Raw genomic sequence first — 17,820 nt, 5'->3', positions numbered from 1 at the left:
TCAGTTCTGTTGTGTATGTTGGGCGGGTAGTGAGGGCAGCCACATCTAGGCATGCTTTGCCCACCTTGACTTTCTAGCCATGGATCTCAAAGCCCTTTACCCATAAATGACAACACCTGCAAGGTGGGTGCATGCCATTATCACTATTGTGCCACGTGGGACACTGAGTCATGGCAAAAGGAAGTGACTGGCCTGAGGTTACACAGTAATTCAGTGGTAGACCTGGGAGTGGAACTAGGAGTCCCGACTTCCACCACCTTGTTCTGTCTCCTTGGCCCCTGACCCCCTTGTGTACACTAGTGACCATGTTATCAGCCTGGGAGGACATCAGGGCCCTGTCACCCACTGTGTGAACCTCATGGGGACTCTAAGCCTCGGTGAGCCCCCGGACCAATCCTGACCCCATGTGAATTGCTGCTATTGATACCTGGGGAACTCATTGCCACAAGGCATTGCTGAGGCACAGCGCCGAGTAGGATCCAAATAAGTATGAGACATTTAGGTGAATAATAATATTTGCAGTTCCACAAGCTAAAATGGACATGTATAAAGGTCATGCACCCTCCTGCTTCAGGACTAGCTGCATAGGAAGAAACTTCCCTTTTGGGCATGGTCCTGCCCGATTGGCCATTGCAGCGTCCTCGGAAGGAGCTGGCACTGTCCACTGTGAGAGGCAGAATCCTGGACTCGATGGGCTACTGGGTTTCCCTGATTTGGCAGTTCCTACAGTCCTGTATCCTGACCCTGTGTGTGACTTCCCCCTACCCCTGCCCTCCCCAAGTCCTAACCCGATGGACTCTGACCCCTTGTAGACTCTGGCCTTGGGTGCAGGCCCTGGATGGGCTCTCACCCTGGGTGATCTCTAGGTGTCTTCTAACCCTCCATAGTCTATGAGATCCCCCTGTGTAGCCCATGAGACTTCCAGACACTTTCCAATCCTGTATCTCATGTTGCTCCATGTCACATTGTGCAGCCACCCTTCACAGTCACTCCACCTGTCTGGCACATTGGTTATGAACTGATGATGGCCTTCACACCCGCTCCTCCTCCCTTCTGGATACCACACCCCTTGCTGAGCATTGCTCCCAAGCATGGCATGTCCTTCTCTACTTACTCCATGTGGCACATGTTGGACACTCCCCTCCCAGTCTCAGTGCAACGCACAGCAGCCGCCCTCTCAACCCCTCCACACACCCAAAAGGGTCCAATGATTCTCCAGAGACTTACTGATGATCTTCTGTCACTCCTCCATGTGCCTGCCCCAGAGATGGCTCTCTTCACTGAGGGTGGCTTCCCAGTAGCATTCAGACTCCGGAGCAGCCAGTGGACAGCTGGTTTGAAATGCAGGGGTGGTCTGCAAGTGATAGGAATGGCAGCAGGCGACTCATTCTCACAGAGAGCTGAGAGGGAGGAAGGAAGGCCACTGAGAGCTAACCCCACCCTTTCAGTTCCCTTTTTTGGTTTCTGACTTAAGCCAGTAGCTTTGTTTCCTCTTGATCCCTCAGGCAACCTCCAACAGTGCCACCCTGAGTCCTATGCAGAGAGGGCACCAGGGCCAAGCAGTGGGGTTGGCCTGTGAGTGGCAAGAGGTGTGTCTGCAGAAAGGCAGGGTGGGACAATGGGCAGGGGCACAGCAATGGAAGGAGATTGCACAGGGCATAGGCAGGATGAGAGAGGACAGATGGAGCGACAAACGGACAGACGTCAAACAGACAATAAAAGGGAGATCAGACGGAGAGACAGGACAGGCAGGCAAGATAGAAGAGGACAGGCAGAGGAACAGGACAAGAGAGAACAGGACAAGACAGATGAGAAATGTGGAACGGTTGGGTGGAGATAGTAAGGGTATGTCTACACTGCAATAAAATACACGCGGCTGGCCCAGGTCATGTGACTTGGGCTCGTGTGGCTGAAAAATTGCAGTGTAGACATTTGGGTTCAGGGGGAGGGTCCCAGAACCCGGGATCCAGCCCAAGCCTGAACGTCTACACTGCAATTTTATAGCCCAGCTGACCTGGGCCAGACACAGGAGTTTTATTGCAGTGTAGACATACCCTTGGAGCTCCCTCCCCATGTGGGACAAAGGGAGGTGTGGGGGGAGAGGGGCAGAGCCAGCCCCTCCCCAAGCAGGGCAACGGGTACTGTGGGAGTCAGAGGGGCAGAGACATCCCCTACTAATGTGCCATTTTTAACTGGAGCTGTCTCTGGAGTTGGAGGCAGAGACATAGACAGACACTTCCTCCTACTGAGTCATTAGCTAAGGGTGATTTTTTGCTGTTGATAAAAATGGTAACATAAGAGGAAATAAACTTCTGCATTTTTGCTGCCTTGGCAGTATTATGAATTTCTTCGTCATTTAAACAACAAGGAGTCCGGTGGCACCTTAAAGACTAAGGGTACGTCTACAGTATGAAATTATTTCAAAATTATTCTATTTGAATTTTCGGAAGCTATTTTATACATTCCGTCTTCTGTGTCCCCACTAAAGTGCGTGAATTCGGCAGATTGCGTCCACAGTACCAAGGCTAGCATCGAATGTCGGAGCGGTGCACTGTGGGTAGCTATCCCACAGTTCCTGTTGGATCATATTAAAGAAGTTCTGTATTAAAATCACAAATGAGTTTGATTCCCCATAGTTTAAATTCCAGGGTATTACTAATTAAGAGGTCTCTTGGTTTTTGGTACTGTTTCTCTCCCTCTATGTGTGAAACTTGCAAGCTGCTAATTGCGTTAGTACATTCTAAGACAGAGTCTGTTCTCAAAGCAATTCACACAGAGAGACTGAAAGCAATACTCTGTAACAACAGAAACAGGACCCCGAGACTCCCCGCCCTTTTGTTGTATTAACAATTGTGATTAAAATAGAGATAGAGGATGTATGTGGATGGATGCTTGGTGTGGATAATAACTGAATGATCAGGGAGGTGCCAGCCTAAGAATCCAGTGTCCATCGGCTGAAGAAGGTGTCAAGTGGAAATAACCAGAAGAGCCCCAGAGGCAGACTGGAATCCACCCAACAGCCTCAAGAATGGGAGAACCAAAGAACAAGATAACATCTGGCAGCGCGGAGCCGTCAGGAATGTGCTATCTGCTGATTGATTCAGCAACAGCATGATGAAGCAATTCCCATAGACTGGCATAGGAAGAAATTCCTATAAAAATAGACTCTAGAAAGTGAAAACTTTGGGGTCTGATTCTGCAAACCAACTTCCAGAAGCATCAGATGAGCATCTGACAAGGCCCTGCTCCCTCCTCGTGTCCAGGCCACCTGGCCAGTGGCTTGGCATGAGCAACTTTAAGGCTGGTAACTATGATAACAACCTTGCAGAACCTGTGTGCGTGTGTGTTTGTATGAATGAATGTGTGAATAAATATGAGATTGAATGGAATGTTATAGCTATAACTAACTGCTTACTATGATTCTTTCTGTATACACAATAAATGTGGTATTTTGCCTTTTTCCCTTTAATAAGATCCTGCTGGTTTTTATCTTATTGGTATAACATTTTGGTGGAGAATTGCGAAAGGGTGAATATTGGTAAAAAACCTCAGTTATTGTAAATATTGGTGTGCACACCGCCAACTCTATTGAGCTAGGCATTTCTATTCGGTTAACCAGAACTGCTGGCCTCCGGGAAGGTAGCAGGGGACCTGCTGGCCTCCGGGAGGGTAGCAGGGGAAAAACGCATAGATTAAGCTAAGATTTCAGAATCTAGGCTATGTCACTTGCTAAGTAATACCAGGAGTGACAAAGAGATTGAAATATCCATGTTAAGATGTTTAAAAGAAAACAGGGTAAGCCAGTACCAGAAGGAGGAATGGAGTCAGAAGGAACTCCCCAACCTCACCTTTTGTTTAAAAAAAAAAAGTTACACCTTTTAAACAAATCCTTCAAAAATTTGGGCACAGACCTTGGACTAAACAAGCCCTAGCTGATGTCTGCACTATTTCGGACCTAGAGGATAGATTGGCTCAGTATATCCTCATATACAAACCTTCTAGTGCTGCCAAAAGAGATGCAGCAGCAATTTGGTTGTTGTGGGAGGCACGTAAGGATTCTTCCCTCTGCTTGTCTTCATGTGAAGAGGAAAAGGCACAAACGGAAAAGGGAGCAGACAATTGGAAGGTGCTGGCTACAAATACCCAAAGCCAGCTGAAAATAGTGAAAGAGGCACTCCAGGAATACAAAAAGAGTGAAAAAGTTAACTCTGCAGAGGCTGGAGGGATGCAGGTAAAGGGGGAGAAGGTCCTATGTATGGCACCCCAGGCATAATTACAAAGAGAAAAGAGAGTAAAAAAGTTAACTCTGCAGAGGCTGGAGGGAATTAAGCAGCTAAGCTTTGTGAAAATGTTAAAAAGGAAAAGTGTTAGAGGAAGAGCATTCTTGGTTTCTTTGCAGCCATTCTGAAGGAAAAATGAGCCCTTTTCCAAAGGAATGTCTGTAAATTAGCCAGGCAAAAATAAACTATCTGATTAAAATCATTTGACTGGACAATTTAGTCAAATTTGCTAAAACAACATAAGAGGGTTCTATGGGAACTTAGCTGCCTCAAATGTATAAAGGGAATGTAAGATGTAAAAAAACAGCAGTGTGGAAGGGATGTTAAGGAAAAGAAAATGTGTATGTATCTATCTGTGTGTGTGTAAAGATGTAAAGTTCTAAGGACCAATTGGTTTTGTTTTTGTTTTTGTTTTAAATAATGCCACTAAAAATCCATTTGACTCTTTAATTCAAAGTTGCAAAACTGACAGACCCTTTTTGCTAGACACAGGTAATTAGTGTTGTTTGGCTTTGGGATTTGACATTTAACCCTTAAAAGGTAACTCAATGCTTTACAAAATTTAAAATGTTTTTAAGTTGTGGCTGCAGCAGGGCAGTCAAAATCAGGAAAAAAAAATTCTGGATTCTTTTTGTTTGTTTTTGTAACAAAATAGCAGATGAGAGCTGTAGAAAAAAAATAAATTAAAAAAGACAGTGCCCCTCTGAAGCAACAGCAGGGGTGAGGTGCACAAAACAAAAAGAAGCAATGTTAGAAACACTGAGCCTTAAAATGGCTCTGAGTAATCAGACTGTCACTTTGATAAAACTGCATGAAAACTCTGTAAGCAAAAAAAAAAAAAAGAAATAGTTACACCTTATGTAAAAAAATGGATATGGATAATGTTATAGAAGTTAAACTATGGAAGGAATGTGCATTTGCCCCAGCACATGTGTAGGGTACATTGTAGAAGGGGCAAAAGAAATGCAAACATACCATGCTACTTAATTAAAATGCTATTAGGGCTCCAAAGGGAGCCAGGATAGGTTGGGTTTTCTTTTTCAGATTGCTGTGTGTTTTGGAAGCAGAAGTTAAAAGTAATCAAAACTCTGGTGAAAGTTGATTGTGTCCCTTTTAAGATAAAAGAAAAGGAGGACTTGTGGCACCTTAGAGACTAACCAATTTATTTGAGCATGAGCTTTCGTGAGCTACAGCTCACTTCATCAGCTCATGCTCAAATAAATTGGTTAGTCTCTAAGGTGTCACAAGTACTCCTTTTCTTTTTGTGAATACAGACTAACACGGCTGTTACTCTGAAACCTTTTAAGATAGAGTCTCTGAGCTGCTGATGGCTTTAAATCCAAAAGCAGGAAGTGTCTGTGAAAATGCAAATTACCTAAATGATAAAGGAAGGAAAGAACTAGCAGCACAAAGGAGCTGCATATAAAGGACACATCTGGTCAGCAAACAAATTGTCTAAATAAAAGGCATGGTATAACAAGATAATTTTAATAAATTTAATGATAATAAGTACCCCTGTAACAATGTATAGTGTGTATGATTTTTGGAAAAATCCTTTACGGTCATATGGTAATGATGCTTCTCAGCTATTACCTGTAAATAAACTTAAAGTTTAACACAGCAGGAAAAACGTTATAAACTTGGTCTGCTGTATAAGAAGGGAAACTAAGGTAACCAACCTCAGGGATTTAATGACTAAACAGTGGGATAATTTCCCCATAACCCTTAAAAGATAGAAACCATTGAAACCTGGCCTGCCTATAGAACAAAAACAGGAAAATGTGGGGGTAATTCTTCTGTTTTGCCTGCAATCAGCAAGGGTATTTGTAAAAGAAATATTTTAAGCAATAATCTGCCACCCCAAAAGGGGTAGAAACATGTTCTTTTTGTCTTTCAGAAAATCAGGAAAAGCTGATGCCAGCTGAAGAGCAACCCAATACCATGAATCTACTGTCACAATAAGAATTTGTGTTCTATGTTTTGTCTTGTGTTTTGTCGTGTTGCTAGCACTGTTGTGTGTTTAAAAAAAAATACTAAAGACCTGCAGGTAATTAAAAATAAATTAAGCTCTCTGTCCCAGCTACAGGACAGCCTGATACAAAAACAAGTACATGCCAATGTAGACTTGGTCCAAATTGGTCTGGGTAACCTAAAAGGCCGATGGAATCTTTGGTAATGGCTTAATACTACCACATGGCTTATGCATAAGAGAAAAAAATTAGAAATAGGAAACTACACAGCCATAGCTATGGGATGCACTGAAATGCAGATACTTGCCCTAGCTACTTTGGAACACAAAATGTTCTGGGTCATATTGGGAAATATTAAGGGTTTGATGCATTTGTTAAAACAAAGAAAGAGATCGTTTGACACTTATCAATATGAATGAATGCAATATGTTTCCAGTATTGTAAAACCAGACTTGTTAATGGGAGAAATTGTTGTCAAAATTGCACACCAACAGTCCCTGGAGGCAAAGATATTGAAGGTTAGCCCACTCCCCATATTACACATGGGATCCTTCTGGCTACCCTGGACCTCAAGCCAGTGGGCTGGGGGGGGAGGGAAGCTATTGGACACTAGAGGTTGTACCGAATGGACTCCTCAAAAGTGGGTGTGCCTCACCTTGCCTGTTGCCCCAGAACCTTATAGTAAAGATACATCACTAGGATCATGTATGTGGGATGAATTGGAATCACAAACTCAAATTGCCTCGCAGTACCTTCTCTTGAATAGGCTACATAGAAAGTGACACTGACGATTATAAATCTTAGTGTCAAAAGGGGGATTATGTTGGACCATATTAAAGAAGTTCTGTATTAAAATCACAAATGAGTTTGATTCCCCATAGTTTAAATTCCAGGGTATTACTAATTAAGAGGTCTCTTGGTTTTTGGTACTGTTTCTCTCCCTCTATGTGTGAAACTTGCAAGCTGCTAATTGCGTTAGTACATTCTAAGACAGAGTCTGTTCTCAAAGCAATTCACACAGAGAGAGACTGAAAGCAATACTCTGTAACAACAGAAACAGCACCCCGAGACTCCCCGCCCTTTTGTTGTATTAACAATTGTGATTAAAATAGAGATAGAGGATGTATGTGGATGGATGCTTGGTGTGGATAATAACTGAATGATCAGGGAGGTGCCAGCCTAAGAATCCAGTGTCCATCGGCTGAAGAAGATGTCAAGTGGAAATAACCAGAGGACCCTCGGAGGGCAGACTGGAATCCACCCAACAGCCTCAAGAATGGGAGAACCAAAGAACAAGATAACATCTGGCAGCGTGGAGCCGTCAGGAATGTGTTATCTGCTGATTGATTCAGCAACAGCATGATGAAGCAATTCCCATAGACTGGCATAGGAAGAAATTCCTATAAAAACAGACTCTAGAAAGTGAGAACTTTGGGGTCTGATTCTGCAAACCAACTTCCAGGAGCATCAGATGAGCATCTGACAAGGCCCTGCTCCCTCCTCGTGTCCAGGCCACCTGGCCAGTGGCTTGGCATGAGCAACTTTAAGGCTGGTAACTATGATAACAACCTTGCAGAACCTGTGTGTGTGTGTTTGTATGAATGAATGTGTGAATAAATATGAGATTGAATGGAATGTTATAGCTATAACTAACTGCTTACTATGATTCTTTCTGTATACACAATAAATGTGGTATTTTGCCTTTTTCCCTTTAATAAGATCCTGCTGGTTTTTATTTTATTGGTATAACATTCCCGCAGTCCCCACCGCCCATTGGAATGCTGGGTTAAGCTCCCAGCGCATGATGGGGCAAAAACATTCTCACAGGTGTTTCTGGGTGCGTGTCGTCAGAAAGCTATGGCAGACAATTGTTTTGCGCCTTTTTGGTGTGCAGACGCCATACTTCTTTCAGCAGATGGTGCACCGCTGCTCTCCGTGAATCCACCTCTCCAACTCAACTGTGCTCAGCCATCGTGAACCAAGCAGCACAGCTTCTGCCGCCAACTCTGCTCTCCCGCTATTGCCACGCTTCCGAGCTTCTCCATGTTGTCTGTCCTGGGCTTCCACCTCCATGAAAGCCACAGAAGACAACCATTTTCAGCCGTTGTTCGGCTACCGTGAACCGAACAGCACAGCTTCCACTGCCACTCTGCACTCCTACATTTCGCTCCCTTTTTCCAGGATTACCCATGCAGACGCCATAGCTATGGAGCCCGATCAGATCTCCGCTGCAGTTTTGACCATTGTAAATACCGCACGCATTATCCAGCAGTATGTGCAGTACCTGCATAACTGGGCGAGGGAGTGACGACAGCACAATTACTATACTGATGAGGACATGGACACAGACGTTCCTAGAAGCACGGCATGTGGCGATTGGGAGATCATGGTGGTGCTGGGCCAGGTTCATGCCGTGGAACGCTGATTCTGGGCCCGGGAAACAAGCACAGACTGGTGGGACCACATAGTGTTGCAGATATGGGATGATTCCCAGTGGCTGAGAAACTTTCGTATGTATGGGGCCACTTTCATGGAACTTTGTGACTTGCTGTCCCCTGCCCTGAAGCGCAAAGACAACAAAATGAGAGCAGCCCTAACAGTTGAGAAGTGAGTGGTCATAGTCCTGTGGAAGCTTGCAACGCCCGACAGTCAGTCAGGAATTAGTTTGGAGTGGGCAAAGCTACTGTGGGGGCTGCTGTGCTGCAAGTAGCCAATGCAGTCATTGACCAGCTGCTATCAAGGGTAGTGACTTTGGGAAATGTGCAGACCATTGTGGATGGCTTTAATGCGCTGGGGTTCCCAAACTGTGGCGGGGTGATAGACGGAACACATATCCCTATCTTGGCCCCGGAACACCAAGGCGGCCAGTACATAAACCGCAAGGGGTACTTTTCCATGGTGCTGCAAGCACTGGTGGATCACAAGGGACATTTCACTGACATCAATGTGGGATGGCCGGGAAAGGTGCATGACACTCATATCTTCAGGAACTATGGTCTGTTTGAACGGCTGCAGGAAGGGACTTACTTCCCAGACCAGAAAATTACTGTTGGGGATTTTGAAATGCCTATAGTTATCCTCGGGGACCCAGCCTACCCCTTAATGCCATGGCTCATGAAGCCGTACACAGGCACCCTGGACAGTAGTAAGGAGCAGTTCAACTATAGGCTGAGCAAGTGCAGAATGGTGGTAGAATGTGTGTTTGGACGTTTGAAAGCACGCTGGCGCAGTTTACTGACTCGGTTAGATCTCAGCACAACCAATATTCCAATTGTAATTGCTGCTTGTTGTGTGCTCTACAATATCTGTGAGAGTAAGGGGGAGACGTTTATGGCCGGGTGGGAGGTTGAGGCAACTTGCCTGGCAGCCAGTTTCGCACAGCCAGACAACAGGGCGATTAGAAGAGCACAGCAGGGCACGCTGCACATCAGAGAAGCTTTGAAAGCCAGTTTCATGACTGGCCAGAGTACTGTGTGAGAGTTGTGTTTGTTTCTCTTAATGTTACCCACCCCCTATATATATATTAAAGGAAATAAAGTCACAATTGTTTAAAAAACGTTCTTTATTATTTGTTGCACTAAACATTGAGAAAAATCAGAAGCTAGGGGGTGGGAGGATTGGGGGGTGGAGGAGGAGGGAAGGACAATTCCAGAAACCAAATCAAAATTTAGGATATGCCAGCTTTCTGCTGCTTGTGCAATCCTCTGGGGTTGACTGTGTGAGTCCCTGTAGCCTCCCCCGCCCGCCCGCCCCGCCCCCCCCCCGTGTTCTTGGGCATCTGGGTGAGGAGGCTATGGAACTTGAGGAGGAGGGAGGGTGGTTATTCAGGGACTGCAGCGGCAGTCTGTGGTCTTGCTGCCTTTCCCGCATTAGATCCACCATACAGCGGAGCATGTCAGTTTGCTCCCCCATGAGCTTGACCATAGCATCCTGCCTGCTCTCATTGCGTGCATCCCTCCTCTCTTTGTATTCATGTAATGCTTTACGTGACTCCGCAGTTGTTTGCCTCCATGCATTCAACTGGGCCCTATCAGTGCGGGAGGACTGCATGAGCTCGGCGAACATGTCGTCCCGAGTTTATTTTTTCCGCCTTCTAATCTGGACCAGCCTCTGGGATGGAGTAGATAGGGGCCACACTGAAACATTTGCACCTGCTGCAGGAGGAGAAAAAGGGAGGGTAGTATTTTAAAAGATAAATTTTAGAGAACAAAGGAGACACTGTTTCTCAGTGAAACAGGTAATTCATAGTACACAGCACATATTCTTTCTGTACAAGGTCGCATTTTGCCTCCTATACTGAAGTGCCTGCCACTTTGGTGTGAGTAAGCCATCACATGTGGCCAAGCAACAGAATCAGCTTGCAGGCAGCCTGCGGGCTCTCTGGGATGATCGCTTCACACAACACCCTCCCTCTCCCGCCTCACCCCCCCCCCACTGCGGGGCTCTGATGAGGCTCTAAGCAGGGATGAGCCCTTTAAACTAAACGCAAACAGCCCAGCCTGGCTCCAATGAGGCTCTGAGAAGGGACAAGCCCTTTAAACTAAAGGCGAACAGCCCAGCATGGCTGGGTTTCCCCCCACCCCCCACAGGGTGGCTCCAATCAAGCTGTCACTCACCAGAAGTGCCTTCTCCAGGGTCATGGTCCGGGAGCATGCTTTGGGAGTAGGGGGAGGCTATTGGCTCCAGCGTTAAGAATAGTTTCTGGCTAGGGGGGAAACAGATTCCCCACTTACCACCTGTGCACTGTCCTCCTCCTCTTCCTCCTCCTCTTCGTCCTCCAAAAACTCATCCTCCTTGCTCCGTGCTACTCCCCCCTTGCAGGTGTCCATGGACAATGGTGGGGTAGTGGTGTCGTCACCCCCCATAATTGCATGCAGCTCACGGAAGAAGCGGCATGCATGGGGCTGTGATCCAGAGCGCCTGTTTGCCTCCCTGGCTTTTTGGTACGCTTGCCTGAGCTCCTTGATTTTTGTACGACACTGTTCTGTGTCCCTGGAGTAGCCTCTTTCTGTCATGGCCCTGGAGACTTTAGCAAACGTATTTGCGTTCCTTTTTTTGGAAAGTAGTTCTGCCATAACAGATTCATCTCCCCAACATGCAATGAGATCCAGTACCTCCCGTTTGGACCATGCTGGAGCTCGTCTGTGAATCCGGGACTGCGTGGTCTCTTGAGATGGTGGACTCTGCATGGTCGCCTGTGATGGCGGACTCTGCGTGGTCGCCTGTGATGGTGGACTGTGCCGATGGTCACCTGTGCTGATGGTGACCAAACAGGAAATTCAAAAGTTCCCGGGGCTTTTACTGCCTACCTGGCTAGTGCATCGGAGTTCAGAGTGTTGTCCAGAGCGGTCACAAGGGAGCATTCTGGGATAGCTCCCGGAGGCCAATATTGTCGAATTGCGTCCACAGTACCTGTAACCCGGAACTGCGATCTCGATTTTAGCGCTACTCCACTTGCCGCGGTGGAGTACAGAAATCGGAGTAAAGAGCCCTTTAAATCGAAAAAACTGGTTTGGTCGCGTGGATGGAACCAGTTTTATTTTGAGGTAACTCTGCTAATTCTGAAATAACCGCGTACTGTAGACCAGGTCTAACAGATTTATTTGGGCATAAGCTTTTGTGGGTAAAAAAACACTTCTTCAGATCCACGAAAGCTTATACCTAAATGAATCTGTTAGTCTTTAAGGTGCCACTGGACTCCTTGTTGTTTTTGTGGATACAGACTAAAACGGCTACCCCCTGATACTTTGTCATTTAAGGATTTCATTTCCCAGTAGACACCCCTTTGGTATGGGATGGAATGAGCTGCACCTTTGCACGTGTTCTGTCTGTGGAAAGGGTTGGTAACGCTTAGGAATAATGGATGGGGCGGTTTTACTCCACAAACTACATCCATTTCCCTGAAGAACATACTGAAATCCCCAGGTGGGGGAGCTGAACTCTGCACACCCGCGCCTGAGACCTGCAACTGCCATTGACTCCAGTGTCATCTCTCAGGCCTCATGTACAACTAGAGGATCCCCAGCTGCACCCACAGGCTGTGGATGCAGTGCAAATACAGACATGCCCGCACACAGGTCATGCAGTGCATCTGGCACGTGCAATGCACCTTTTGCACATACAGCTGAGGCATTTAATTGTCACACACAACCCCTTCCAGCCTCCTCTGCCACACGCTGGGAAGGAGCTCAACCAATCAAAGGCGCTCCTTCATCTTTATGGCCCATACTGGCCCAGACAAGATCGTTCCAACCAATGAACGGCCTCCTTCTATCCTTCTCATCAATATCGGCTTCTCTCCAGTAGGTGGCGCACTTCTCGCTGCAGTCACACTCTATGGTCGCCATCCGGCGCTCTGGTTCGCCACTGTCACTCTATTGTTCCGCCTGAGTGTTTATTCTCTTCCGGTTCCGGGTCAGGTTCCTTCTTTCCGTGCCGTCGCTGGCAAGATGGTGAGAGGGGGATGCTCTGGGTGTATCCGCCGTCATCCGCCTCGGGGACCGCCCGCCTGAGCCCGGGGCCGGGCCACTTGCTTCGGGGAGCCGCGGTGGAGGCACTCGGCCGGGGCCGATCTGGGGGATCCCGCCGCGGCTCGTCGTGTGGGTGGGGGCCCTGTCCGCTCTCGGGAGCCGAGAGGCAGGAGGGGGTCGCTGGCCCCGGGGAGCGGAGCCGCCGCGGGCCTGTCTCCCCTCCATTAGCCGAGCCTGTGGGGGGGGGGGGGGGCATGGGCCAGGAGCGCTCACTCGGCACCGTGCTGGCTGCATTGTTCGGGGCTGGGTGGCATCTCGCACCTCCCCTCGCTTTACCTGCTGTGTCGGGTTGGTGGGCACCGCCTGCCTGTGCCGGGAGAGGGAGGCACTCGTACACTGGCTGTAATCCCAGTGGCCTGGGGAGAAAGGGGACAGGGTAATATTGCTCACGCTTAGCCCTGCGTTTGGATGCAATGCTTGGACACCCTAGGCAGGTTACATGGCAATTATTCTAACATGCTGACACTGTTCTCTGCTAGGTGAACGTCCCCAAAACCCGCAGGACTTACTGCAAGAAATGTGGCAAGCACCAGCCCCACAAAGTGACCCAGTACAAGAAGGGAAAGGACTCTCTCTATGCTCAGGGTAAGGGGCAGATCAGTGCGTTTCTAGGTTAATTTGCCAGTGGGAGGCAGGAATTTATTACTCTGTGAGATATGCCACCAGTGTGCGCAGTAATGGGGTTGTGATTACTGCTGGCAGTGGGAGCCCAGGAGGTTTGAATCCCAGCTGTGGGTAATGTATTGCTCCTGAGGTAATCAGCACAGGGGGTAATGGTGTGGATATGTGTGAAGAATTTGTTAGGTTTCATAACTGTTTAACGATCTACAGTGATTATGGGGTGGAGGCTCCTGGGATCCTCGGACATTCATGAGTTTCAAATGTTTGCCTGAAGAGTTTTGTTTCTTCCCCACAGGAAAGAGGAGATATGATCGGAAGCAGAGTGGTTATGGTGGTCAGACAAAGCCTATCTTCCGTAAGAAGGTGAGCACGCTAAAGGAAAGAGGGTGTTGAAACCCTCTGGTCAATTTCATGTGCTCTGGTGAAGAGAGGTAATTCAGAGGACTCCTACACCCTCACATGTTTGTTGAGTAGAGACTCATAGCATGTGTAGGTAGCCTTGGGTAGGGATGTCAATGCATGTTGGCATGGGTCTAGACTGGGTGCAGTGAGTGTAATATTGCTGAGGCTCAGCAACTTGTATTGATGACAGGTTTTGCCCTTTTGTGCCTGAATTCATTTCTTTCCTCTGCTGCTCCTTGGCCAAATGGGAATTTTTCCTCATGGTAGCAGTAGCATGCCTTTGTCTAGTGAGTGGGCACATCACACTTTTGGGCTGGCCAATGTGTTTTGAATGACAGAAGGGAATGGCCGTCCCATTCACTTTTTTAAAGGGACATAATGGGGATAGAAATTGTACCCCTTTCACTTGCTCATATTGCTGATACCTTAAATTGTTATGACTGAAAGAATTTTAAAAACCCATTGTCTATAAACAGTGTCAACAATAAGAGATTTACGATTATAACTGTTTTGGTTAGGGATATGATTGTTGCTTAAAAAAAAAAAAGTTCTACAGTGCAACAACTGTGTAGCCCAGGCCTAAGACTGTATGTTAAAGGTGATCTGAGGGGGGAAATCACTGCTTCATAGGTATAAAGGATGCTTGGAGAACTACCCTTCTTTTAAAAAATGCATGGGGAGGTTTACTTTTGTTATAACCGTAGAAATATCTGGAGTGTCATGTCTGGATTTCTGTTTCTGCTGGAAGATTCATTAGATGTCTCTGATAATGGGGACTGGTGAACTCAGCGTATCAGTTTTCTGGTCCTCTCTCGCCTTCCAGGAAAAATTGAAATTTCTAATGTAATTTTAAAAAAAGCAAAATTACCCCCCATAACTTTTTTTCCAGGTCTTTATAACACAGGCACAGCCCAGATGTTTTCATTTGCAGGTCATCCTTTAAGACTGGTGGCTTTTCAGTATTGCTTGGGTCTGTTACAGAGGTGGGCAAACTATGGGCCACATCCGACCCGCGGGACCATCCTGCCTGGCCCCTGAGCTCCTGGCCAGGGAGGGTAGCCCTGGCCCCTCCCCCACTGTCCCTCCTCCCCTGCAGCTGCGTGGGCAACAAGGCTTGTGCCCGCCCACCTCCCAGGCTTTCCAATAAGCCTGTCCTGCCGCTCTGAGCGGCATGGTAAGGGGGAGGGGGGGTTGGATAAGGGGCAGGAGGTCCTGGGGGTTAGTCAGGGAGCGGAGGTTTGGGGGGGAGGTTATGGGGGGTCCCGGGAGGTGGGGACAGGGAGTAGGGGGGTTGGATGGGGGGGTTCTAGGGGAGCAGTCAGGGGATGTGGAGTGGGGTGGGGGGTTGGATGGGGCAGGGGGCCTGTCAGGAGGTGGGGGTGTGGATAGGGGACAGGGAGCAGGGGGGATGGATGGGGGTGGAGTCCTGGGAGGGGGCGGTTGGATGTGTCAGGGGTTCTGAGGGGGGTGTGAAGTGGGAGGGGGCGGATAGGGATCAGGGGCCAAGCTGTTTGCAGAGGCACAGCCTTCCCTACCTGGCCCTCCATACCGTTTCGCAACCCCGATGTGGCCCTCTGGCCAAAAAGTTTGCGCCCCCCCAGTTTATTAGGAGCATAGGGAGAGACGTTGCAAAGTAGTGGTAGCGTATAATGGCTGCGTGGCACAGTTGGTGACTGCCATATGGATTGGAGTCCTTGGGTTACAAGCAGAAGGATGAGTGTGTTCAGTGTAGTTTCATGTCTGTCAGAACCATCGTATAATCTGGCTTGTTTGGTAGTTTTGGAAACTATTATTTGAGTAGCCAGTGGTAAAAGGAGTGCTGCTGGTTAGGATTACCAGTAATCTATAGGACCCAGACTAGAACCTGTGGATGGACAGACTATTGCAGCCCAGAACTGAAATGTGGTAACAGATCTGTGCTGGGAAACTGGTCCCATGGTTTTGTCAGCTCTGTGCTCTTCATTCCGAAGAGGAAGTTGAATTTGTTTCCCAGATTTCTTGTCTCCAAACTCCCAAGGTTGCTGGGTTTTTGTTCCCAAAAGGCCTTGGAGCGCCTAACCTGCTGTGTACATGTCAGGAGCAGCTGTTTCTCTCTAGGGCTAAACGATGGCTGGCTTTGCCTGCTACTGGGAATATTCTGTTCACTGTCTTTCTCTCTCCAGGCCAAGACCACGAAGAAGATTGTTCTGAGGCTTGAGTGTGTGGAGCCCAACTGCAGGTCCAAAAGAATGCTGGCCATTAAGAGGTGCAAGCACTTTGAGCTGGGAGGAGACAAGAAGAGAAAGGTATGTTTATGTGCTGAGGGGTTTGCCGGTGAAAGTTAAGCTGTGGACTGAACAAGGACCACTTGTGGCACCTTAGAGACTAACACATTTATTTGAGCATAAACTTTCGTGGGCTAAAGCCCACTTCATCAGATGCACGAAAGCTTATGCTCAAATAAAAATTTGTTAGTCTCTGAGGTGCCACAAGGACTCCTCGTTCTTTCTGCTGATACAGACTAACACGGCTACCACTCTGAAAGCTGTAGACTGGGTGGCCACTTCAGTGCTGAGCATGGTGAGAAAACTACACTTCCAGAGCTGGCCAGCAGATATTAGCCACCTCTATATTAATGTAAAGATCCTGCTGCTCATTGGATGTAACTGTTTAATGGAGAAACTAATGAGGATGCAGAGTTGGCTTTTGGCAGGGAGAGTAGTGTTAGTCAATGGATTTTCAGAATGACTGTGAGAGGGTGCTGTTTGAATAATGCTCCATAGAAGTCCCTGAGGCGAGTTGAAATGTTTGTGGTAGGGTTCTGTATTGCACATACTCAGTCAATCTTTTCTCTCTTACAGGGCCAGGTGATCCAGTTCTAAACTCAGTCTTGTTCATTGTTATGGAATCCATTAAAGTACGTGGAAAGAATCTGCTGCTCTTGTATATTTCCTTACTGCTAGGGAGGGACTTCTGGGTGTATCATACTCAAATGGGAGGTGCTCCTGGGAATAAAGTTCTCCAGGACTGGGAAATCTCACCAGTGGTTGAACATTTGCTTCTGTATGGGCTGATGCTGCCTAAAAAGAGGTTTTAGAATAAATTCTACCTGCAGCTAGAGAAACTTTTTAATCCACACTCAAAGGTGTCAACTCCTGGGAGGTTGCTCAGGGCCTACCAGTCTGATGTACCAATGTGGTGTGGAAGCCACATGTTGCTACTCTTCCAGGTCCTTTACTTCTACAAATGGGAGTAGAAGGTAGGGCTGTGTCTATGTATAGGACTCATGGGACCATCGAAACAGAAGTTGCACTGGTTACCCTTAATTGATTTAGTTAAATTAGTGCAAACTGTGGTATGTGACCACTTACCTGTTTTAAACCTGCTTCAGTAGTTTTGCTTCTTTCTGAAAATTTATGGCCACAAGCTAAACCACTTTAAGGCAGAGTTAAATTGATGTCAGTATACAAAGCTGCAGCAGTTTAACTAAATTGTATAAAATCTCACCTTTATTATAGTGATACAGTTTGCATAGACCAGGCCTTACCCTTATCTTGTATTAAGTGCTTTTAGAGGAAAGGGAGGGGTGGGTAAGATCAGCTCATCCCCTAAGTGATGGTCCTAATGCATAGGGGAGGGCTGGCTTGGCTTTTGCTGAGCCTACTGAAAAGCAGATGGCCTCATTCTTTATGCTACAGATATATAGTGCTGGCCTCATTTTAGATCCCTCTTCTCTACAAGCACTAGTAGTAAACTGAAAATTATAGGGAGTAAATGTACAAAGGCCCTTGTGGCAGGGTCTAGCTGCCCTAATACAAATGTAGAGATTTCACTGTGACAGATTCACCTCCTCTTTGCAGTACCATTTTTAGGCAGCCATCATTTATTGCTGTTGATAGACGTGAACGTGCTGCTTGTAGCTCAGATGAGCAGAACTGTATGGGCTAAGCTTCATGTATTTAGCCCGTGCTCTGCTTCACCTTCCGTCTTGGAAAGGGAATGTCTCATTAGCCCATTCAGCAAGAAGCAAGTGTTTAA

The 17,820-nt window shown here is 47.2% G+C and overlaps 1 protein-coding gene across 1 annotated transcript; it reads left to right on the top strand.

Moving 5' to 3' along the window:
* Positions 1–12,453: 12,453 nt before the first annotated feature.
* On the top strand, positions 12,454–16,713 carry LOC102936904 (60S ribosomal protein L36a). Its single transcript, XM_007063968.3, has 5 exons — positions 12,454–12,702; positions 13,260–13,365; positions 13,697–13,764; positions 15,966–16,088; positions 16,644–16,713. The coding sequence occupies exons 1-5, from the start codon at positions 12,469–12,471 to the stop codon at positions 16,662–16,664; spliced, it is 552 nt and encodes a 183-aa protein (XP_007064030.3). The 5' UTR covers positions 12,454–12,468; the 3' UTR covers positions 16,665–16,713.
* The last annotated feature ends 1,107 nt before the right edge of the window (positions 16,714–17,820 follow it).

Source organism: Chelonia mydas, chromosome 9, assembly GCF_015237465.2.
Source record: "Chelonia mydas isolate rCheMyd1 chromosome 9, rCheMyd1.pri.v2, whole genome shotgun sequence".
In the NCBI taxonomy this organism is placed as follows: domain Eukaryota; kingdom Metazoa; phylum Chordata; order Testudines; family Cheloniidae; genus Chelonia; species Chelonia mydas.
This window is presented reverse-complemented; position numbering and strand designations above follow the sequence as displayed.

What these genes read in the sequence shown, in the direction of transcription:
- LOC102936904 (XM_007063968.3), top strand. Translation starts at nt 12,469, where the DNA reads ATGGCCCATACTGGCCCAGACAAGATCGTTCCAACCAATGAACGGCCT. An exon ending in GTGCCGTCGCTGGCAAGATG is followed by an intron (nt 12,703 to 13,259) that starts GTGAGAGGGGGA and finishes GTTCTCTGCTAG; the next exon opens with GTGAACGTCCCCAAAACCCG. An exon ending in GGACTCTCTCTATGCTCAGG is followed by an intron (nt 13,366 to 13,696) that starts GTAAGGGGCAGA and finishes TCTTCCCCACAG; the next exon opens with GAAAGAGGAGATATGATCGG.